At 42.7% G+C, this 18,971-nt stretch overlaps 1 protein-coding gene across 2 annotated transcripts in view; it reads left to right on the top strand.

Annotated features, from left to right (window-relative positions):
* The window catches only part of galnt14 (UDP-N-acetyl-alpha-D-galactosamine:polypeptide N-acetylgalactosaminyltransferase 14 (GalNAc-T14)), a 194,949-nt gene that overhangs the window by 146,239 nt on the left and 29,739 nt on the right, over positions 1 to 18,971 (top strand). For both annotated transcript variants that reach the window (XR_004106500.2, XM_031308303.2), the window contains exons 7-9: positions 4,663 to 4,750; positions 11,527 to 11,611; positions 16,105 to 16,208. Coding sequence is in view for 1 of the 2 variants with exons in the window: in XM_031308303.2 (XP_031164163.1) it covers positions 4,663 to 4,750; positions 11,527 to 11,611; positions 16,105 to 16,208 (277 nt within the window). In the remaining variant the exon portion in view is untranslated. The remainder of the gene's footprint in view (positions 1 to 4,662; positions 4,751 to 11,526; positions 11,612 to 16,104; positions 16,209 to 18,971) is intronic.

Raw genomic sequence — 18,971 nt, 5'->3', positions numbered from 1 at the left:
TTTTTGCGTCTCTTCCATCCATTTCTCTTCTCTCCTGCCCTGTCTTCACACCTCCTCCCACCATCTCTTCTCTTTCATCACCTTTATTTGACTCCTCTCATGTCTTCACACCATCTGTCCTCTTTTTTTCCCTTCCCATCTCTTCATTTGCTCATCTCTCTCCTCCTCCTCCTCCAATGCATCAAGTCAACAGTTGTTTCTGCTGATATTAAAGACCTTTGATCTCCATCTGTAGAGCAGCAATCAATAAGTAAACCACACGGCCTGATCGGACTCTGCCGCTATATCAACATCATCCATATTCATACTCACGATTGAAGTGTGTGTGTGTGTGTGTGTGTGTGTGTGTGTGTGTGTGTGCGCGCGCGCATGTGTGTGTGTTTGAGCAGGAGAGTCATCGGTCACTGTCTGCCCAGTCGCGTTATAGTCATATATTTAGATTTAAATGTATGAGGTATTGATCCAGGTAAACACACACACACAGGCAGAACTCCACACCGCCATAAAGTTTTATTCCCCTCAAACTGTCTGTCTCATTGATATAGAGAGCTAAAGTCCCGCCCAAGTTCAAGGTAAACTTCTGTTCCACTTGCTTCTTGTTGTAGCTGGATGAGTTCGGTCTGGACTTGATCCGTTGTGGAGCAACTAAGCTCGAACCAGAGCTGCTCAGACCAATCAAATTGTCAGGGCGGGCTTTATATGATGATGGACAGATGATCAACAGTAACGTAATAACCACGTCACCAAAGAGAAAGATACCGCTATTGAGTCTTTAATAGAAGATATCGACAGCGCATTCATTTTAAAAGAGGAACAGAGAACCGCGATCACGTATGTATACACATTGCCACACCCGTCCGCACGACACGGAAACTGCCGCCTCTGCCTTTGCTCTGCCTTTGACTTGCAGCTTCTGTGACGTCTGTCTCCGTTGCTCCGATTGGTTGTAGGTCTATCCAATTGAGTGCAGAGGCATTTTCTTCATAATCACAGTGTGAACACCAACCATATTATTCTGGGGGGTCGCGACTCGAAAAGGTTGAGAATCACTGATTTAATTGAGGATAACTTTCAGATTTATAACCTATTATGTAGGGCTGCCACCTCTTAGTCGATTAGTCGACTAATCGGTCGTTTTGGTCTTAGTCGGCTAAGATTTCTTTAGTTGATGACGCATTTTTTATGCTTATTCATGCTTAATTAGTCATTTCCAAGAAACTTATGAGCACATGTCTGGTAAACACAAGATTTAAAGTGGTGCTTTTGCAGGATTAATTGTGGAGAAACTCAGTTTTACAGATGGTTAATTAACTACATTTATATTGTGCTTTTCTAGTCTTAACCACCTCTCAAAGAGCACAGCTCTGTCGATTACATCAACTAATCAATTAATCGACAAAATCATTTAAGTGTTAGTCAACTAAGAATTTCTTTAGTCGAGGACAGCCCTACTATTATGACCACACATTGCTCTCCCTCTCTCTCATAAGGGCCCCCCTCTCCTTCACCCGCATTCTGTACTGCGCCCAGCGTTTACTGAACATTAGGTGTGAAAGCGCCTTAAGACTCATGGAACATACTGATGTCAAAATGTTAACAAACATTTCATTCAATCATTGATGCCAAATAACTATTCTAGTTTATTTGATGGTCATAGGAGGCATTTATGGTAAGCAAATGCAGTTCTATTCTCTTCTGCTGGTTGATTCGGTGACATGTAATTCACCCTGTGTCCATTACACTAAAGCTTCTACATTTGTTGTTCTCAACACCCAGGCTGCATTAACCTGTCAAGTATTTGCTTCTTCTTTTTTTACTGTGAGATGGGGACTTTTGTGAATAAGATTATAAAGTAAATAATGCACACTGTTTATGTCATGTCCAAGAGATGATTGTGCAGTGCCATTGCTTATTCACTACTTTTTGTGTTGCATTGCGGGATCATTTCACTCATTAAACAGGGGATATTAAGTCTTGAACAGAACATTAAAAGTCTATAGATTGATTGATAAAGGTGAGGGATTTCAGATGTATCCAAACATCGTCTACAGTAGGTAAGTGAGTGAGAAAGTCCTATGTGTCATGTTTTTACATTGATTGGAATAATAAGCCTTAGCAGCAAAGGTACCCTGGTTTCAATAGCAATTAATTAACAAAGAACAAGGAGTGCCTGCTGCAGAAACTTTATTTATAGAATAAAGGGAAAAAAAAGTAATTTCCAAGGGAGCGTCTATGAGTCTAGGCTACAGGGAACACTGGCACACTTTCAAAATGAAATAACACAAAAGTGCAGTGTGGAGTTCTTGATGTTGTAGAGTGAGGAGTTTAGCCTTTTGATATTAGCTGCAGTCTTCAGAGCAAAACACCGACACCAATGTCAAGATAATATTTTTGCAGTTATTAGTTTAGAGTTTGAGTTTCATTTTTTAATGCTTCACATCTTTTTCTTTGCATTACAATTTAACCAGCATTATTGAAAGCCTCATTGAAATTAAATATAGCGAGTGTCATCGCCAGCAACAATGACTTACAGACTAACAACAAAACTGGTCTTTTAATATATAATTGTAAATGCATTAATAAAATAAACAAAAAGAATCACATAAAATCCCAGAATTATCAAAAGTTGTATTTTCAACTTAAAGACAGGTAAATAATTGCCATCTAAAATGAAAATGAAAATGCAGTCTAAATGCAGCATTTTGAACATGGACGTTAAAGGTTTATACCTCCTCAATCATTATTGTACAATTTTCTATTGTGGTCATACTGCATAATGTTTATTAAAGAACTATGTAATCCAGCTCAAATGCAGGAGACGTGCATGAAGGATGGTGATAATGCAGGATGTTTCGGGGGTCAGTTTTCCTCTCAGCTCGGTCATCAAATGCTCTCATTTCAAATCAGGTGGAAAAAAAGAAGAAATGGCTGAAATTAAGAAACTGCTCCCAAGCGATCTGAAAATAACACTCATCCAATTACAACAGTAATGTCGTGAATGCTTCACCCTGAATGCTGCACAGTGTCATTACCGTAACTAGCTATTAAAGCAGTCGCAGTGCTTTGTAATGTGGCTGGAGCCGGAGAGGGATGCAGCCCGCGTCCCCTTGCACTGACCCTGCAGCTAATGGTCCAGAACCGCTCCACCTGCTCTGTAATATCACTGGCTGAAGGCGCATCCATCCGTTTGACCAAACTAATAGCAGGACACTCTATGATTTAACAGGGACCTCAAGTCTGGCGTGTGTGCGTGTGTGTGTGTGTGTGTGTGTGTGTGTGTGTGTGTGTGTGTGTGTGTGTGTGTGTGTGTGTGTGTGTGTGTGTTGTACTTTTATCCTTGTAGAGAGCAAATGGTGCCATAAAGGTAAAAATATGAGGGAAGTCAAGTGCCTGTTCTTACTTTTACAAGGCTTTAGGACTCTGTTTAAGGGTTAAGGAGACAATAACTTTGCTAAATCCATAAGCGTCGTATGGCCATATGGATGGTTAAGCAAAAAGAAGTGATATGGGCAACAACAAATACATGTTTTGTAGCAGTGATAGGTTTGGCATTTTTTCACTTGTATACATTCTGTGTGATGTGTTAAGCCACCTACACATGATCCGCAGTCAAAACGCAAGGTAGGGTTGCAGGGTAAAGCGCAGGTATACGTCATCATTGCTTCTGGAATAAGTGGTTGCGCATTGAACGGTCAGCGGCAACGAGGTCAAAGTTGAAATAATTTGAACTTTGACCGCAGCAATTCCGAGCCGTGCGCAACGCCAAGGGTAGCCTAGCTGGGCGGCATCGCTCTCCCAATAGTAAATAGAGAGCGGTTTTACCGCAGATCATGTGTAGGCGGCTTGACTCATAAAAGACAGAACTTTCTAGAAGTCACACTACCCTATTGCCTCATTTCCTCTGCATGGTTTGGCTCAACTCTCTTTTAGTACCAAGTCCTTTTCTCTGTTGTGTTTTCCACTGTGGATCATTCCCCCTTATCGGTAGTCTCAGCTCAAAGTTTGTACCAGAACATCTGCAGTTATTTCCCAACAGACCAATGAGGTGTCAGGACTACCTTCATATATCTAACACGAATAAAACGAAAAGCTAATTTGCCAACGTCCTTGTGTGCTTACGTTCACTGACTCACAGCGTTTTTCATTTTTTTTCTCTTGATGAATTCTCCTTTCATTTAGAGTTCACAGAGTTCTCAGCATTTCTTGTTTTCATATTGCTCAACAATCTGACATTAATGCCAGCAAAGTGAATAAAATGGAACTCTATTGAAGTAGAACAGAGGTAGAGGTCACCCTCGCCTCGCTAAATGTGCTGTGTGCATGATTGAAGCTGAATGAATGGAATTTCTTTTAATGTGGTGCAATATTAAAAGGACCTTGGAATACACAGTCTGTTTCACACATGCACACACTTTGGACTGAAAAATATATTCATTGCAGTGAAATGTGATGGTGTGCACACAGGAACACATTCACCTTCTCTGTCGTTTTGTCTCTTTCTTTTTTTTTTTCTCCCTGCCATTCTCTGCAGTATTTTTTTTTTTTCAAGATTTATGATCTCTTTTTTTACCTTCTGATTTATTTTTCTAATAATCTTTCAATATATTTGTGTTTGCTTTATAGCTCTAACCCATAAATGCCTGTGTGTTTTTTTGTGTCCAGGACCCAACCTGTGTGGTCAGCCCGGTCATCGACATCATCAACATGGACACTTTTTCCTATGTGCCGGCGTCCGCTGATCTCCGGGGAGGTATGGAAATACTCTCATCTACACTTTGAGAAATAAAAATGGCTTCGAGGCACCTTCAGGGTGTCTTTTGATGACGGAGAGAAACACCTGAGGGTTTCTGATTTATGAAGGAGCCCTTCATGATGAGTTAATTTTCTCTGACGGAACCTCGAATAGGAACACTTGAGATATCTGCTCTGTCGCAATGACCCTCAAGTTGGATCTCCGAGAGACCCTGAGTAGTCCCTTCCTTAACGCTGGATTCAGAAATATCTATAAACATGGCCTGACTGTATTTATGTAACGTGATATATATTGATTTGTTTTGTAATAGTTGCTTTAGCATCCAGAAATTTCCACCAAGGTCACTGCTGATGTTTTGAAACTCAATTTTAAACTGTGTTGATGATTCAGAAATCATCACCACTGAGCTGGGAGGAAAGTCTAGAGGTGTTCAGTGTGAGGAACCACTGCTTTTTGCCCTCTGTAAATAAAACTGCTAAGCCTAAAAACTGAAAGCCACTGAGGGGGCTGCTATACGGACTTAAAACAAACAAACAAACAGTATATGCCTAGTAAACTAGCTGACGCGCTCTCTCCTACATTACACCGCTCAGTTGAAATCATAGACTCCAATAGTCATCGTTGCGTTTTGATGGACATGTATTGATCACAATGCTCTTCAACTCAACATGCAAGAATCCATGTGTCATAAGCTCCATCAACAAACATTTCAACATCCACATGTGAGTTGCGGTGTGTAGCGATTTGATGCGGTCAAAAACTATTTGTGCTCCTCCGATTAACAGCACCCCTGTTACCTGTTGAAAGTTTCCTACCCAAATAGACATTACTCACAAGCACACTAGTAACAGCAGTGGACAATTTATGTCCTACACCCAAAACAATGAAAATGGCTCTTACAGTAAAGTTAGTTTGAACTATTTCAACTTTCCAAGAAGAGATATGTTTTTGCATCAGTTTGGTATGGCTAATGGCTTAAAAATACGACAATACACATGAGCCTCATCTGCCATCACTGTGGAAAAATGGAAAATAAATCTGAACAGTTGGCAACAAAACACATGCACAATTTGTCCAAAACTGTCGTAGAACCCCAAACTTTGTGAACTCATTTAAATGCTGATAGTATCATGTTTCTACAAAGCGTAATCTTTAGCTTTCGTTAGCAATGCACTCAACGCATTTTAACTTTGGTGATTGAATGTTTCATATCAAAATACACTAAAGGTGACTTCTCTATATGCTATTCACTACAACACATAATAAACCGACTTGTTTTTTTAAAACTATTTCTTCGTATTTGTTAAATATTTCCTAATGTCCGCCATCCATTTGACTAAAAACACCAGGAATAACAATGAAAATAGGTCCATCCCAAACTCTCAAGTCTCTCCCTGACAGAGATGGGAAAATGTACTTTACAAATGTATTTGAAGGCCGACAATACAAACAGAGAAAAACATTTCATGTCCAGCTGAACGTTAAAGGGCTCCAACTGTAAGTCACCTGTCACTGCCTGTGCAAACAATAAATGGGAATTGTACCTCTAACAGCCCTGATGCCAGAAGTAGCTTCTCTCACTTTGCAATTTTGGACTGAGCTATAACAAAATCCGGGAGTGTATTTAAATGTTGGATATCTCCTCCATCATTGGGGCGGTTGGTGTACTCTTTAAGACTTACGTATATGCCAGATTGTCTTCCGTTTGAAAAGGCTAGTTCAAGGATAATTATTTGTGCGTTGCTGAAATGCAGTCTTGAAAGCTTGAAACCAAATAATCACTAATAGCAGTGAAAGTGTAGGTTTTGTGGTTGAATCGGTAACTGTCCTCTAATGCACCCAACATCACAGATTGATGATGCAGAACCAGAACAGACTATTTGAGGAAGGGCGTTTTTTTTCTTTTAGATTCGACAAGATTCTGCATTTACAGATGAGCTGAAACCAAATGGCCTGATAATGCATTGGAACAATACACATCTGTGTTCTCCACTCGTCTGTCATCCCTCACTTTTTCTGAAGCCCATTTCTCCTGAGAGCTTCAAAGTCTCTCTCGCTTTCCATTAGTCTTATTCTTATTCTTCTTCTCTTGGTAACAGTGATCCGCCAATCAATGCTGATAATAGACCTGTCCATTGCTCTCAGTCCTTCTCTCACACACACACACACACACACACACACACACACACACACACACACACACACACACACACAATGGAGAGGTCCAAATCGATGGTGATAGTTGGGCTCACAAAGGACATTTAAATTATAGATGAAGCTGTTGCTCATAACATAAAAAAGATGGTTATAAGATGGACTCTCATTGATCCAGGCACACACACACACACACACACACACACACTCTTAGCTGTCCATCGTGTTCGATGATGACGCTTGCTCCAGGGATGGGGGTGGGAGGGGGGGTGGGTTCAGCGACCTTGCCGCTGGTACCACTTCTCGTGGACGTAGAGTCCGATCCTTGAGCCGCACACTCGTCCGCAGATGGAGCAGGGGAAACCAGATGCCAGGGGGGTACCAGCCGCCCGCTGGTGTCTCTTGATGCGCCTCTCGGATCGTCGGTCTTGGCTGATTTGGTGTATTTGAGAGACTGCAGTGGCACAGGTGACCTGCCAGGCTGATCTGTCGAGTGCCAGAGATTCAAGCTGCGTAAGGGGGATGTTTGCCCGCTTTAGGAGGTCCCTGGTGTAGTCCTTAAAGCGCCGCTTTTGCCCTTCAGCGGAGCGTTTAGCGCCCGTTAGTTGACTGTAGAGGACTTGACGGGGCAGGCGGTGTTCAGGCATGCGTATAGTGTGCCCTATCCAGCGCAGATGTTTTTTGGCCACGGCTGCTTCCATACAGATTGAGTCAGTGTTACTGAGGATATCTGTATGGGGGATTCGATCTTCCCAGGACAAGCTGAGGATCTTTTGTAGACAGCGGATATGAAAGGCCTCTAGGTTGGTGATGTGTATGGGGTCCAAGACTCTGCCCCATAAAGCAGAGTGGAGAGACATACCGCGTTGTAAACAGCCACCTTGGTGCTGATCTTCAGGTTACGGTTTTCAAAAACCCTGCTGCGTAGGCGTCCAAAAGATGATGAGGCTTTATTTATCCGGGTGTGTATTTCTGTGTCAAGGGAGCAGCATGAGGACAAAGTGGAGCCGAGGTAGGTGAAGTGATCCACTGTTTTAAGTGGAACACCATTTATGTGAAAACTGGGGGGTGTGGGGGCGGGGGTGGTGAGATGAGACATGACCTCGGTTTTTGAAATGTTGACCTGTAGGCCAAAGGATTGGTACAGACTGGATATTGTGTTAAGGGCGTGCTGCATAGAGTCTGGACTGTGAGCTAAGACGGCACAGTCATCAGCATACTGAAGCTCACAGATTTGGCGGGTCTTTGTATTGTGTGGGCCTGGAGCCGACGGATGTTGAAAAGGCTTCCTTCAAGTCTGTATTCCACATGGACACCGTCTTCATGTCCCATGACACGGTGGAAGAGGCAGGTGATGGCAGAGAGGAGGGTGTTAAAGAGCACTGGAGCCAAGACACAGCCTTGCTTCACCCCAACGTTTACCTTGAAAAACTCTGACTGGAGTTCTCCCATGATTACTCAGGCTTGCATCCCGTCATGCAGCTGCTGTAGGATGTGGAGAAACTTGGGTGGTATCCCAAGTTTGGAGAGGTGCTTCCAGAGCAGCTCACGGCTGATGGTGTCAAAAGCTTTGCTGAGGTCAATGAAGGCTACGTAAAGGTCTTTGTGATGTTCTCGGCTCTTCTCCTGCAGCTGCCTCATGAGCATGATCTTGGCCAGGACTTTCCCTGCGACGGAGAGGAGAGATATCCCGCGGCTGTTGCCGCAGACTGCTCTGTCTCCTTTCTGTTTGTAGATGACCACGATGTTAGCATCCTTCCAGTCCTGTGGGAGGGTCCCATGTTCCCAGATGTTTTGGATCAGGAGGTGCAGGCAACACGTGAGGGTGTATCCTCCGTGTTTGAAGACCTCTGCAGGGATTCCATCGGGTCCGGCGCTTTTGTTGTTCTTCATCCCAGCAATAGCTTGCCGGAGTTCTGAGTAAAGTGGTGGGGTGTCCAAGTGCGTGATTGGTGCCAGGTCTGGGAGATTATCCAGAATATGTGGGTCGACAGGGTTGGTGTGGTTGAAGAGACTCTCAAAATGATTTGCCCAACGGGCAAGAATCTCGTGGCGGGCCTTGAAGAGCATGGACCCATCAGCTGATCGTACTGGGGCAGTGGCCCGCTTCCTGGGGCCGTACAATGCTTTTATGGCATCGTAAAAGCCTTGAGTGTTATTGCAGTCTGCCAGGTTCTGGATTTCTCGCGCCTTTTGCACCCACCAGGTGTCCTCCATAATCTGGAGGGCTCACTGGGTTTCTGCTCTTGCAGCAGTAAAGGTGGTTTTAAGGGTGGGAGATCCAGGGCAGGACAGGAGAGCTGTGTGGGCCGCATGCTTGGTCTTTAGGAGTAATTGTATCTCAGCTGAATTGCAGTCAAACCAGTCCTGGTGACGTTTCCTTGATTGGCCAAGCGCCTCTGAGGCTGCACTATGAATAGCCTGGCGCAGAGCTGGCCAGTCGGTTGTTTCCTCCGGGAGCTTGGTAAGGTTTTCAGCAAGGAGCCGTCGCAGGTTGTCTTTGGTGGTGAGGCAATTCAGTGCTATACAGTTAAGTTTTTTGTTTGGAGCGGTCCTCGGGCCACAGGGTTGAATGCTCATAAGTAGTTTGGATCTGACCATGAGGTGGTCAGTCCAGCACTCAGCTCCGCGCATAACACGGGTGGTGAGGACGTCTTGTCTGTCCTTTTGACGGACAATCATGTAGTCAAGGAGGTGCCAGTGTTTTGAGTGGGGGTGTTGCCAGGTGGTCTTAAACCTGTTCTTCATCTGGAGGATGGTGTTAGTGATGACCAGCTGGTGCTCTGCACAGAGGGAGAGGAGCCTGAGCCCGTTGTGGTTCATTTTCCCCACACCATGCTGACCAATGACTTTATTCCATACCAGGTGCTCCGTGCCCACTCTAGCATTGAAATCTCCCATGAGTTTGAAGCTGTCCGTAACCGGGGTTTTCTGTAGGATGGCGTCAAGAGCGTATGCACTGATGAGAGTGACGAAGCGTCCCTTAGCCAGGGGGATGCGCCATGTCATCAGTCTTTCATTGATGCCGATGGGGGATTCCGGAATGCGCTGCAGCAGTTTAGACTTCACAGCAAAGCCAACTCCATGGTTACGGCGAGTGCCTTCGGGGTAGAGTTTAGATTCTCGGCCCGAGCCCGAGCCCAAGCCCGACCCGAGCCAGACCGGACCTCGGGTCGGGCTCGGGCTCGGAGCTTGCGTGGAGGTAAGGATTAAGGTGAGGGTGTGGGTGCGCAGACCACACTCCCACCATGTCCTTGGCAGGTCTGGGTCAGTATCCAGTGGCATGGAAACCAAGACGACTGGAGACCCAGCACTGCTGCAGCCTTCATCCGCCTTCTCAGCCGTTGTGATGCTCCACTTAAGTCAGCCATCATCCTCTGCCTGTTCCGCCGTTGAGGTCTTGCGTCTTTTTTTTCAGGGTGTGCTCCCTTAGCCTTTGCGTCTATAGGCTACCCCACAAGGCAGTGGGACTATTTGCCCATAGTTGGGGCAGTGGTTGGCAGGTGCCAGGGCGTGTCCACTGCTTGGTGGGCCTGCACACCGCGCCTCTGGGGCCCACTGCTGCTCCGAGATCCCCTACAGTTCAGCCTGGGTCCGCTAGGGCCCAGTTACCGTGTGTGGCCGCGAGGAGGCACTGTAGGAGTCTTGGCAGTGGAGAGGCTGTGTACCGACAGGAAGAGACTTACGCACTCGGCTCCTCTTTTTGCCCTTGCACAAGGGCTAGTCGGTGGCAGTAGCTGTAAGCAGAATGTAGCAAGCAGAAGCAGCATGCAGCATACAATAACTACTAAACTGCTAAACTACAGGCACTACTATCCCAGTACTACTGCACTGACGCATCACACGTACACTCACAGATGGAGGGATGGGAGTGCTGTGGCAGCAACTCCTTGGCCTGCTGGACTGCCTTATCATCAGCAATCACACACACCTACACAATTCAACACACACATGCACACACATTTGCTTGCTTGTACGTCCACACACACACACAAACACACACACAGTAAATGATAATTCAAAAGGCAAAAATAATTGTAACAATAAATATACAGTGGTTATTGTGTGACTTTGGTTAGGAACTAACAAAACTAGCAAACAAACTAACCGATCGAGGCAGCAGTACACCAGCAACTCCTGTGTTCTGTGAGATAAAATTATTGTTGTCTGGTGGCTTTGAAAAGAGCGATATAATGGCTTCAGTTCCCCCATCGTAAAGGGCTGTCTGACAGCAAGGTAAAGCGGTGAAAATATTCTAAATAGCGTACACTGAAATAGATGTTTTTAGGTGTCTAAATGCGTCCAAACTGGGGGGCATGCCCAACGCCATTTACTTTAGTACAACCCCACTTCAAAAGATCCGAACACATAATACATACATAAAGTCCGTCTTTTTTCAGTGTGTATGTTTTGATAAAAAATTTGAGAATTTTCCACAATATCAGCAATCGAAAATATGGCTCAGTGTCAATGATTTTTGATTATTCTAGCAAGATTCCAAAATCGACGTGTACATCTATAAGTATATATACAGCATTTAGTCTAATTTACTAAAGCCTGGGTTCAGTACAGTATTGTCTCTACAGTTTAATGTATATGTACATTAATTGTTTTCTCAGGATTTGATTGGAGTCTCCATTTTAAGTGGGAGCAGCTTTCACCTGAACAGAGAGCGCGTCGGACTGACCCGACCCAGCCAATCAAGTAAGACACTTACAGACACAAACATACGGTATAATGCCAATTTAAGTATGTCCATGTATTTAAGTATACACACATACAAATGTATGTATTTATATATTATTCCTTTTTTTTATTTAAAATATGTTTGCAATAGAATCTAAACCTGATGTTAATACACACAGGAAAACTGGGGGGAAAGAAAAGCTGAGAAATAGAGTCTGCACACTGCCCTCAATTACCTTTGTGGTAATTGAATAAATATTTCATCGGAGCATTATCTAGTGTGCCAACTCTCTCTATTTCTCAGTCTGGTACGTGTTCTTCTGTCCTGTAGCTAGTTTTAGGGTCTGGATGTGCACGCTTTTGTGAACTTTAAAAAAAAGAAAAGAAAAGCTGACACAAAAGGATCAGCTTAGGCTCAAGCTGGTTTCTAACATGTAAAGTTCCACCTTCTCCAACTATACACAGAAAAAGTGAGGAAGTTATCCTCATGTTCAGAAGGTTCAGTAGATAAATGCATTAAAACGTTGACGTGGGTGTATAACCCTGATCTTCACTTCCCGTTTTCAAGCTCGAGTGGAGCTTTAATTGCTGCTATATGTGGTCTGAGTGCTTCTGCGTGTGTGTGTGCACTTGATCTTTACTGTACAGACAAGCTGTTTTCAACAGAAAAAAATATTTAGCTTAGACTACTTAGATTACAGTTTTTCCACATATACAAAAACTTAAGTATTTCTGTATGAATGATATTCATTAAAATAATGTCACAATATTCTTTCCTTATACTTAAATACTTTGAACGTTCAATCAACTATTTCTCTGCATGTATATCCAAAATATGTTTTTCCATATAAAGTGTGAAGTATTTAAAATGAGTGGCTTTAAGAAGTGTTTTAAATATAGCTGTACAGTAGTGTTTGGTGCAAGCTGGACTATCATCAAGTAATGCACGGATAAGGGTAATTAATTAAACGGCTATCTTCAGATTTTATTATGAGGAAGGACAATACTTCAAACGAAAAAATCTTCAAACTTTGAATCCCTTTTCTTAAGTTGTTTTCACTCTGTAGAAGCTTCTGAACCCAATGTCATCTTCATCTTTGAGCGATGTTCGTGTTTCTACCTTTTGGCTTCTTGCAGCGCCCCCAAAGATGTGAAAGATTTTTTATTTTTTTTATGCACCCAAGCTATTATCTTTAAGGGGCTCTACAGCTTCACCTTTGTTGTATTCTAACATTTTTTTTTAAGTCATCCGTCGATTGAAGTTAATCACAAAATTAAATTTTTTCTGTTGATGTCAATGCATGGACTGTATGATCAGACTTTATCGGCATTAACGGTCCGGGAAGGTAGCGTATTGCAAACAGACAGCAAGTCAAATCACTGTAAATATACCAGGCTAAATGCGCTTGCTGCTGCGGTAGTGGGCCAATCACACGCTGCATTTAAAGGTGCCTTAGGTAGAATTGTGAAGATCCAGGACTTAGCTAAAAAATTTGAACATGAAAAACTTCTCAGTCCCTCCTCCCTTTCCGCTAAAGCCCAAAATGGTCTCCTAAGCCCCTCCCCCCACAAGGGAGAATGAATGAGTTGCATGAACAGTGATTGACACGCAGTTAGACACCCCCCCCTGGCCCTGATTGGTGCATCTGAACAGGGAGCTGTGGATTTTTGCAAATCGCACTACAGGTTGTAGGTGGTGCCAGAGGAGCCGGATAATTTTTTTTTAAATGACCTGCTTCATGTAGTTCTACTGGAACATAGGGTCAGTTTCAGCAAATATGACAGAAAGTTAGTTTTATAAGTCTTACCTACTGCACTTTTAAGCGCTTGCAGTGATCGGCTGCGAGCAAAACCCCACATAGTCCCACAATAGTCAGTTTTATCTAGATCTGGGTACAAAAAGGATCAAATGGAGATATCATTTGACTGGGAAAGTTTCAATAATACCATGTACTGGGTTATTTCAGTCAAGTGTCGAGTACTGATACCCAGCCCTAATGTCTGTTGAAATAAAAAGGGGCCCACACGTCGTCATGATGCCACCAAATAAAGGTTTTTCTGGCCCTGAAGGTCTATGTGAGTTTACCGTTTCTGCACAAGTGTGGGTCACATTTTTAACCCCACCATCACTTATCTCATGACAAAACATATGTTTACATTGCATCAAACATGTTTGCAATTAAGAAGAAGAAGTATATCATCCATAAACAGTTACAATACATTGTCAAAATATTGTGATGTATAAAAACTGGTATAGGGCTCGAGCACATACTTCATATGAATGTGGCAGGAAGAACCCACAGTCATCGACTAGTACAATAACGCATATAAACACAAATAAACACGGAAAGATAATAAATACATACATACTGTACATACACATTTTCTGTGGCTGTGTTGGTTGATTGCAGAGCAGTGCCAATTTGTAATCTGCAAGCCAAGTGATTGCAGCCCCACCGCTGCTAACATGACAAAGGACGCAGATCAATCAGTAACAAACAAACGTCTTGACCTGTTATTGCTGCAGCTCCCCCTGCTGGGCAAGGAAAAAGTTATATATAATAAACTTTGGCACTGTTCCTTCTTCATAATTCAGATTGGTGGCAGGAAGCCAGATTTATTGCTGTGCCAACTTGTGACTGTCTGACTTCGTGCTTGTTTTTAGTGGAGGCAGAGTGTTAAACACTTACAGATGGACGTGTGTGTGTGTGTGTGTGTGTGTGTGTGTGTGTGTGTGTGTGTGTGTGTGTGTGTGTGTTTATTATGATGGTCTGTCTCTATCTGAATGTCAGTGTGCTGCTTCTGTCTGTGCGATGTCAACCTGCGGGGGCTGGACTGAGTCACCATGTCCGTCTGAGAACATACACACATTTATAAACTATACTTGTGAGGGCCGTCATTGACAGGATGCATTCCTAGCCTCTGTCTGAAACCTTAACCATCAACGCTAGCGTACGTGCTGTAACAAAGTCAAATAACTGTAGAAGAAGTTTTAAGTTGCATAAAAGTGAGATACTCAAATTATTGTAGTGTGAGTAATCTAATTTAAATTTCCAGTTTCAAGTGAGCCATGATGTTATTGACCCAGCGACTGTAGGTGGGACTTCCAGTTGAACAGAATGAGGCGTCTTGCTAGCAATGATGAAAATGCCAGAGCACGAGTCTGGGACTGAGGGAGACCCAGATCTCTTCGAGCCACTCCAAATATTGCCAACTGCGGTTCTGGGACTATGGCCTTATTGCACATGTATGAAAATGTCTCAAAGATCTTGTCCCAAAATGGTCTCATCTTTGGGCAGGCCCAAAAAGAGTGATAGAGAGTTGCTGGGTCCCCTTATTATTTTTAATAAAACCTACTGCATTGGCACACTGGGGGTGCCTGTGTGTGGCTCAACCTTTGCTTCAACAATGCAATGAGACTGCATCTGACAATACAACCGCTTTGGCAAGTCAAATATCGTCGCTGACGGGTAAAAACCTTGTATCTAAAAATGGCTGATTTAAAAATATTTTATTGAGCTATTTACCTCAAACAAATTAAGTCAGACAAAATCACCTTGTCACTGTTTAAATATTTGTAAAACCCACAGACAGATGTAAAGGGAGGAACCAACAGCAAAAAAAATGAAAATGACCAGATATGGAGATATGAGGTTTCTGCCCGATGACGACGACATGTACAAGCGCAGATAACTTAACAGCATATTTGTACTATTTTCCTGGTGATCGCCATGAGTCAGGATAAAATGAATATTTCCATGAATATATTTCCAGAGTTGTAAAATCCTGTCTCATGGTTTCATAATCGCCGTGCAGTGTTTTTGTGTCTGATGAGCCCTGAAACTCGTTCAGGTAAAACAGCCTTCGTGGGTCGGTCCTCCTCACAAAGATAGAAGTACCTAGATCGCTCACACACACAGATATGCACCAGCCTTGTCTCATTTCATGTATTTGCCAAGTTATAGTATGCTTTTTAATTTCCTCATTCACATACAAATAGAAACACACACACACACACACACACACCTTTAAACACACAAGGACAAATTGAGCTTGAAAAGGGTTTTTATATGCTTCCACCCACACGCGCACACACACACACACACACACACACACACACACACACGAGTCCTATTTGAAGGCAGTGATGGCAGGATAATTGTTAATAAACAGAGGGTATTTGATGACACAATGTGCTGTCCCCAGGATATTCACTCATCACGTTGTCCAGATGATGATTCAGCCTGTGTGCGTTTGTGTGTGTGCGTGTGGGTGGCAGGCAGGCAGCAAACCAACAAGCTCTTGCCTTTTCTGGAAAACACAGAGCAACAAAAGTGGTGAAAGAGTCATTTTACTTTTGATTTGATTCGATTCTGGACAGATTCAAGCACAGATGTCAGCGAGAAAAGATTGACTTTTCAATAAAATGACACTACTGAGACTAAAAACCAATAACTAGACATACAGTGATCTCTCTCTCTCTCATTGTTGTTTATGTTTCTCTGTGACAGGACTCCCATCATCGCCGGCGGCCTCTTTGTGATAGACCGGTCCTGGTTCAATCATCTCGGTAAATACGACACTGCCATGGACATCTGGGGCGGGGAGAACTTTGGTGAGTCGTTGGTGTCTGACAGATCTATTACAGAGGCAAACATGGACATTTATTGGTTGAGATGTACTAACTGGAATCAAGTTTTAGTCTTCTCTTTTAAGGAAATTTGATTCAAAGCATGTCAACAGTTGTGTTTCAATGCAAGTTTAATTTACAAAAAAAAATCTATCCCTCTTCTTTTCTCTCTTCTCTACTGTCAGTTTTCTCAAGATAAAAGGACAATCACTTTGCAGATGTAGGATGATTACGTTAGAATTGCATTTATTTGTAATGCAGTCATAGTGATGCAAACAGTTTTCCAAAGGTTTGAATATTACACGGAAAGCGGCAATTGATCCCTTTTTGGCTTCTCTAGCTCTGATAGTCTGAATAGTATGTTTTCATCATCATCCTGCCAGAAGAAGCTGGTAAAAAAAAAAAAGACTGTTGTAATACTGAAAACAAATCACACCACAGAGTGAATCCAAAAATGTTTATGTTTTAATGATTTATGCTAGTTAAAAACCGTTAAATAGTCTTTATCACTGAGGTGTCGGACCAAAAACTCTGATCTGGGAAGAAACCAGGTACCCTGTCCGTTACTTGTTTGCATTAGATCCAGCTTCAACATTTCGGTCGAATCTGTTAAACATCTACAAACTGAAACATCCTCACCAAATAAATAAATAAATATAAATGTTTTACAGTGCAAAACTATCCTCTTTCATGTTATATGTCATTCTATATCATAGTACCAAATGTATATATTTGAAATCAATTAGATTGTCAACGGGTAAAATAACTGGCAGGTTTATGTGTATTTGGTTAATCCCATGACTTCGGTACCTAACACAGCAAGGTTCTTCATCACATTAATGCAGAAATCCCATAAACATACAGTAATAAAGCAGGCCTGCTCATTAATTTGGAGCATTGCCCACAAAGGTCTAGTTTACTCATAGATATTAAGTAATGATAACGTAGAGCGCGTCAGGGTCTTGCATCACCCTGCAGGGGTTTAATTCTCAATAATGACTCGCTCGCTCTACATTATCTTGCTTCTTATTCGGCTTCTTACTAAAGAAATCAATAATTGGAAATACATTATTGATTTCAAAATTATTTTATTGATTTTAAAATGGTCCTCCAGAGTTTCTGTGCAAGATTCATGTTTTTGTAGTTGTGTTTAGGCACCTCCATGCTCTTGGTTAGGGCCAGGGACATAGTCTTTAAACGCTTACTTGAAGCAGGAGATTCAGGTTATTGACTCTTTAATATTTCCCCAAAACACAAATCTTAACTGAGTGTTTTAACCTTAGTTTAAAGTGCTCATATTATGCTCATTTTCAGGTTCATAATTGTATTTAGAGGTTATATCAGAATAGGTTTACATGGTTTAAGAAAAAAAAAAAGAGCTCTCTGTTTTAGCTACAGAGTGAGGCATCTCACTTCTGTTCCATCTTTGTTGGGAATCGCACATGCTCCGTACCTAGGTAAGGACTACTAGCCAGTCAGAAGCAGAGTATGAGGGCGTGCCACGCTAGCAGCTAGGTGAGCATTATAACGTGTGTTACAAAGTGACCACGTTTGTCTCTGAAGTAAAGGCTGGACTACAATAGAGCTGTTTGGAGCAGTTTGTGAACAGTGTTTTCTGTTGGAGATGGTAAGTCCCTTTGGGGTGGACTTTGGGCTTTTTCACTTTGTAAACCTATAACATGCACAAAAATATATATAACACAATAAAGGAAAGGGAAAAAGCCAAAAAGCATAATATGAGCACTTTAAGCTTAAGCCTAACATGGCAAAGGACACGGGATATGGACAGCAGTCGCTGGTGAACATAATCCAGGCAGCAGTTTACGTTTCCTCCAAAACACATCATACAAATCAAACTGTAATCATTTTTGGTATGAGACAAGGTTGTTTTTTAGATTGCTATCATAAGAAAGTGCAGGAATGGCTCATGAACAGCTGAGTAGATAACAAAGAGAAAGGACTTATTACGCTGGGGAGTTAACTGATAGGAATACAAAGGTCCTTTAAAATCAGCTATTCATAACAGTCCTTTAATATCAGCTGAATGAAGGTGAACGTTTCATTCAGCAGAAAACACGTCTTTACAGTCTGACATCCATCCAGCAGCAACATCTGGCTCTCCTGCTGCTGCCTGCAGTCATCCGAACGGTGTGTGTGTGTGTGTGTGTGTGTGTGTGTGTGTGTGTGTGTGTGTGTGTGTGTGTGTGTGTACATGCTTAGTAATAGATTGTTGGAGTCAGTTTGCTGATTGCTGAACTGCTGCTTTTCTCGGATCAATGAAAGACTGTTAGCCTCTCTCACACACACACACACACACACACACACACACACACACACACACACGCACACGCATGCACTCATTTGCTCTCTGTCATGTTTCTGTCAGTCTCACAGGCTTTGTGTCAGGATCTCAGTATCTTGCTGACTTCTCTTGTTCTCCTTTGTACTCTCTGGAGTATCATCTTTACTTCCATCTCTCCTCTTCCTCATCAAACCCAGTCCATGCTCTCATTTTCACTCCCTCTCTCCTATTCTCTTTCTCCTCTATGTCTCCTTCTTTCCTATTCTCTCTCTCCCTCAAAGTTCTCGGCATCTCGTTCGTTGGCGAAACTCTGTTACTTCTCTCTTTCTATCCTCTTAGCTCACAGACAGACAGCTGCGTTGTCAATTAGCCTACATTAAACTACAACACACACACACACACACACACACACACACACACACACACACGGTGCACAGAGAATGAGC

The sequence above is a fragment of the Sander lucioperca genome, chromosome 19 (assembly GCF_008315115.2).
Source record: "Sander lucioperca isolate FBNREF2018 chromosome 19, SLUC_FBN_1.2, whole genome shotgun sequence".
In the NCBI taxonomy this organism is placed as follows: domain Eukaryota; kingdom Metazoa; phylum Chordata; class Actinopteri; order Perciformes; family Percidae; genus Sander; species Sander lucioperca.
Note: the sequence above shows the minus strand (reverse complement) of the source record. Positions and strands in the feature narration are given on the sequence as shown.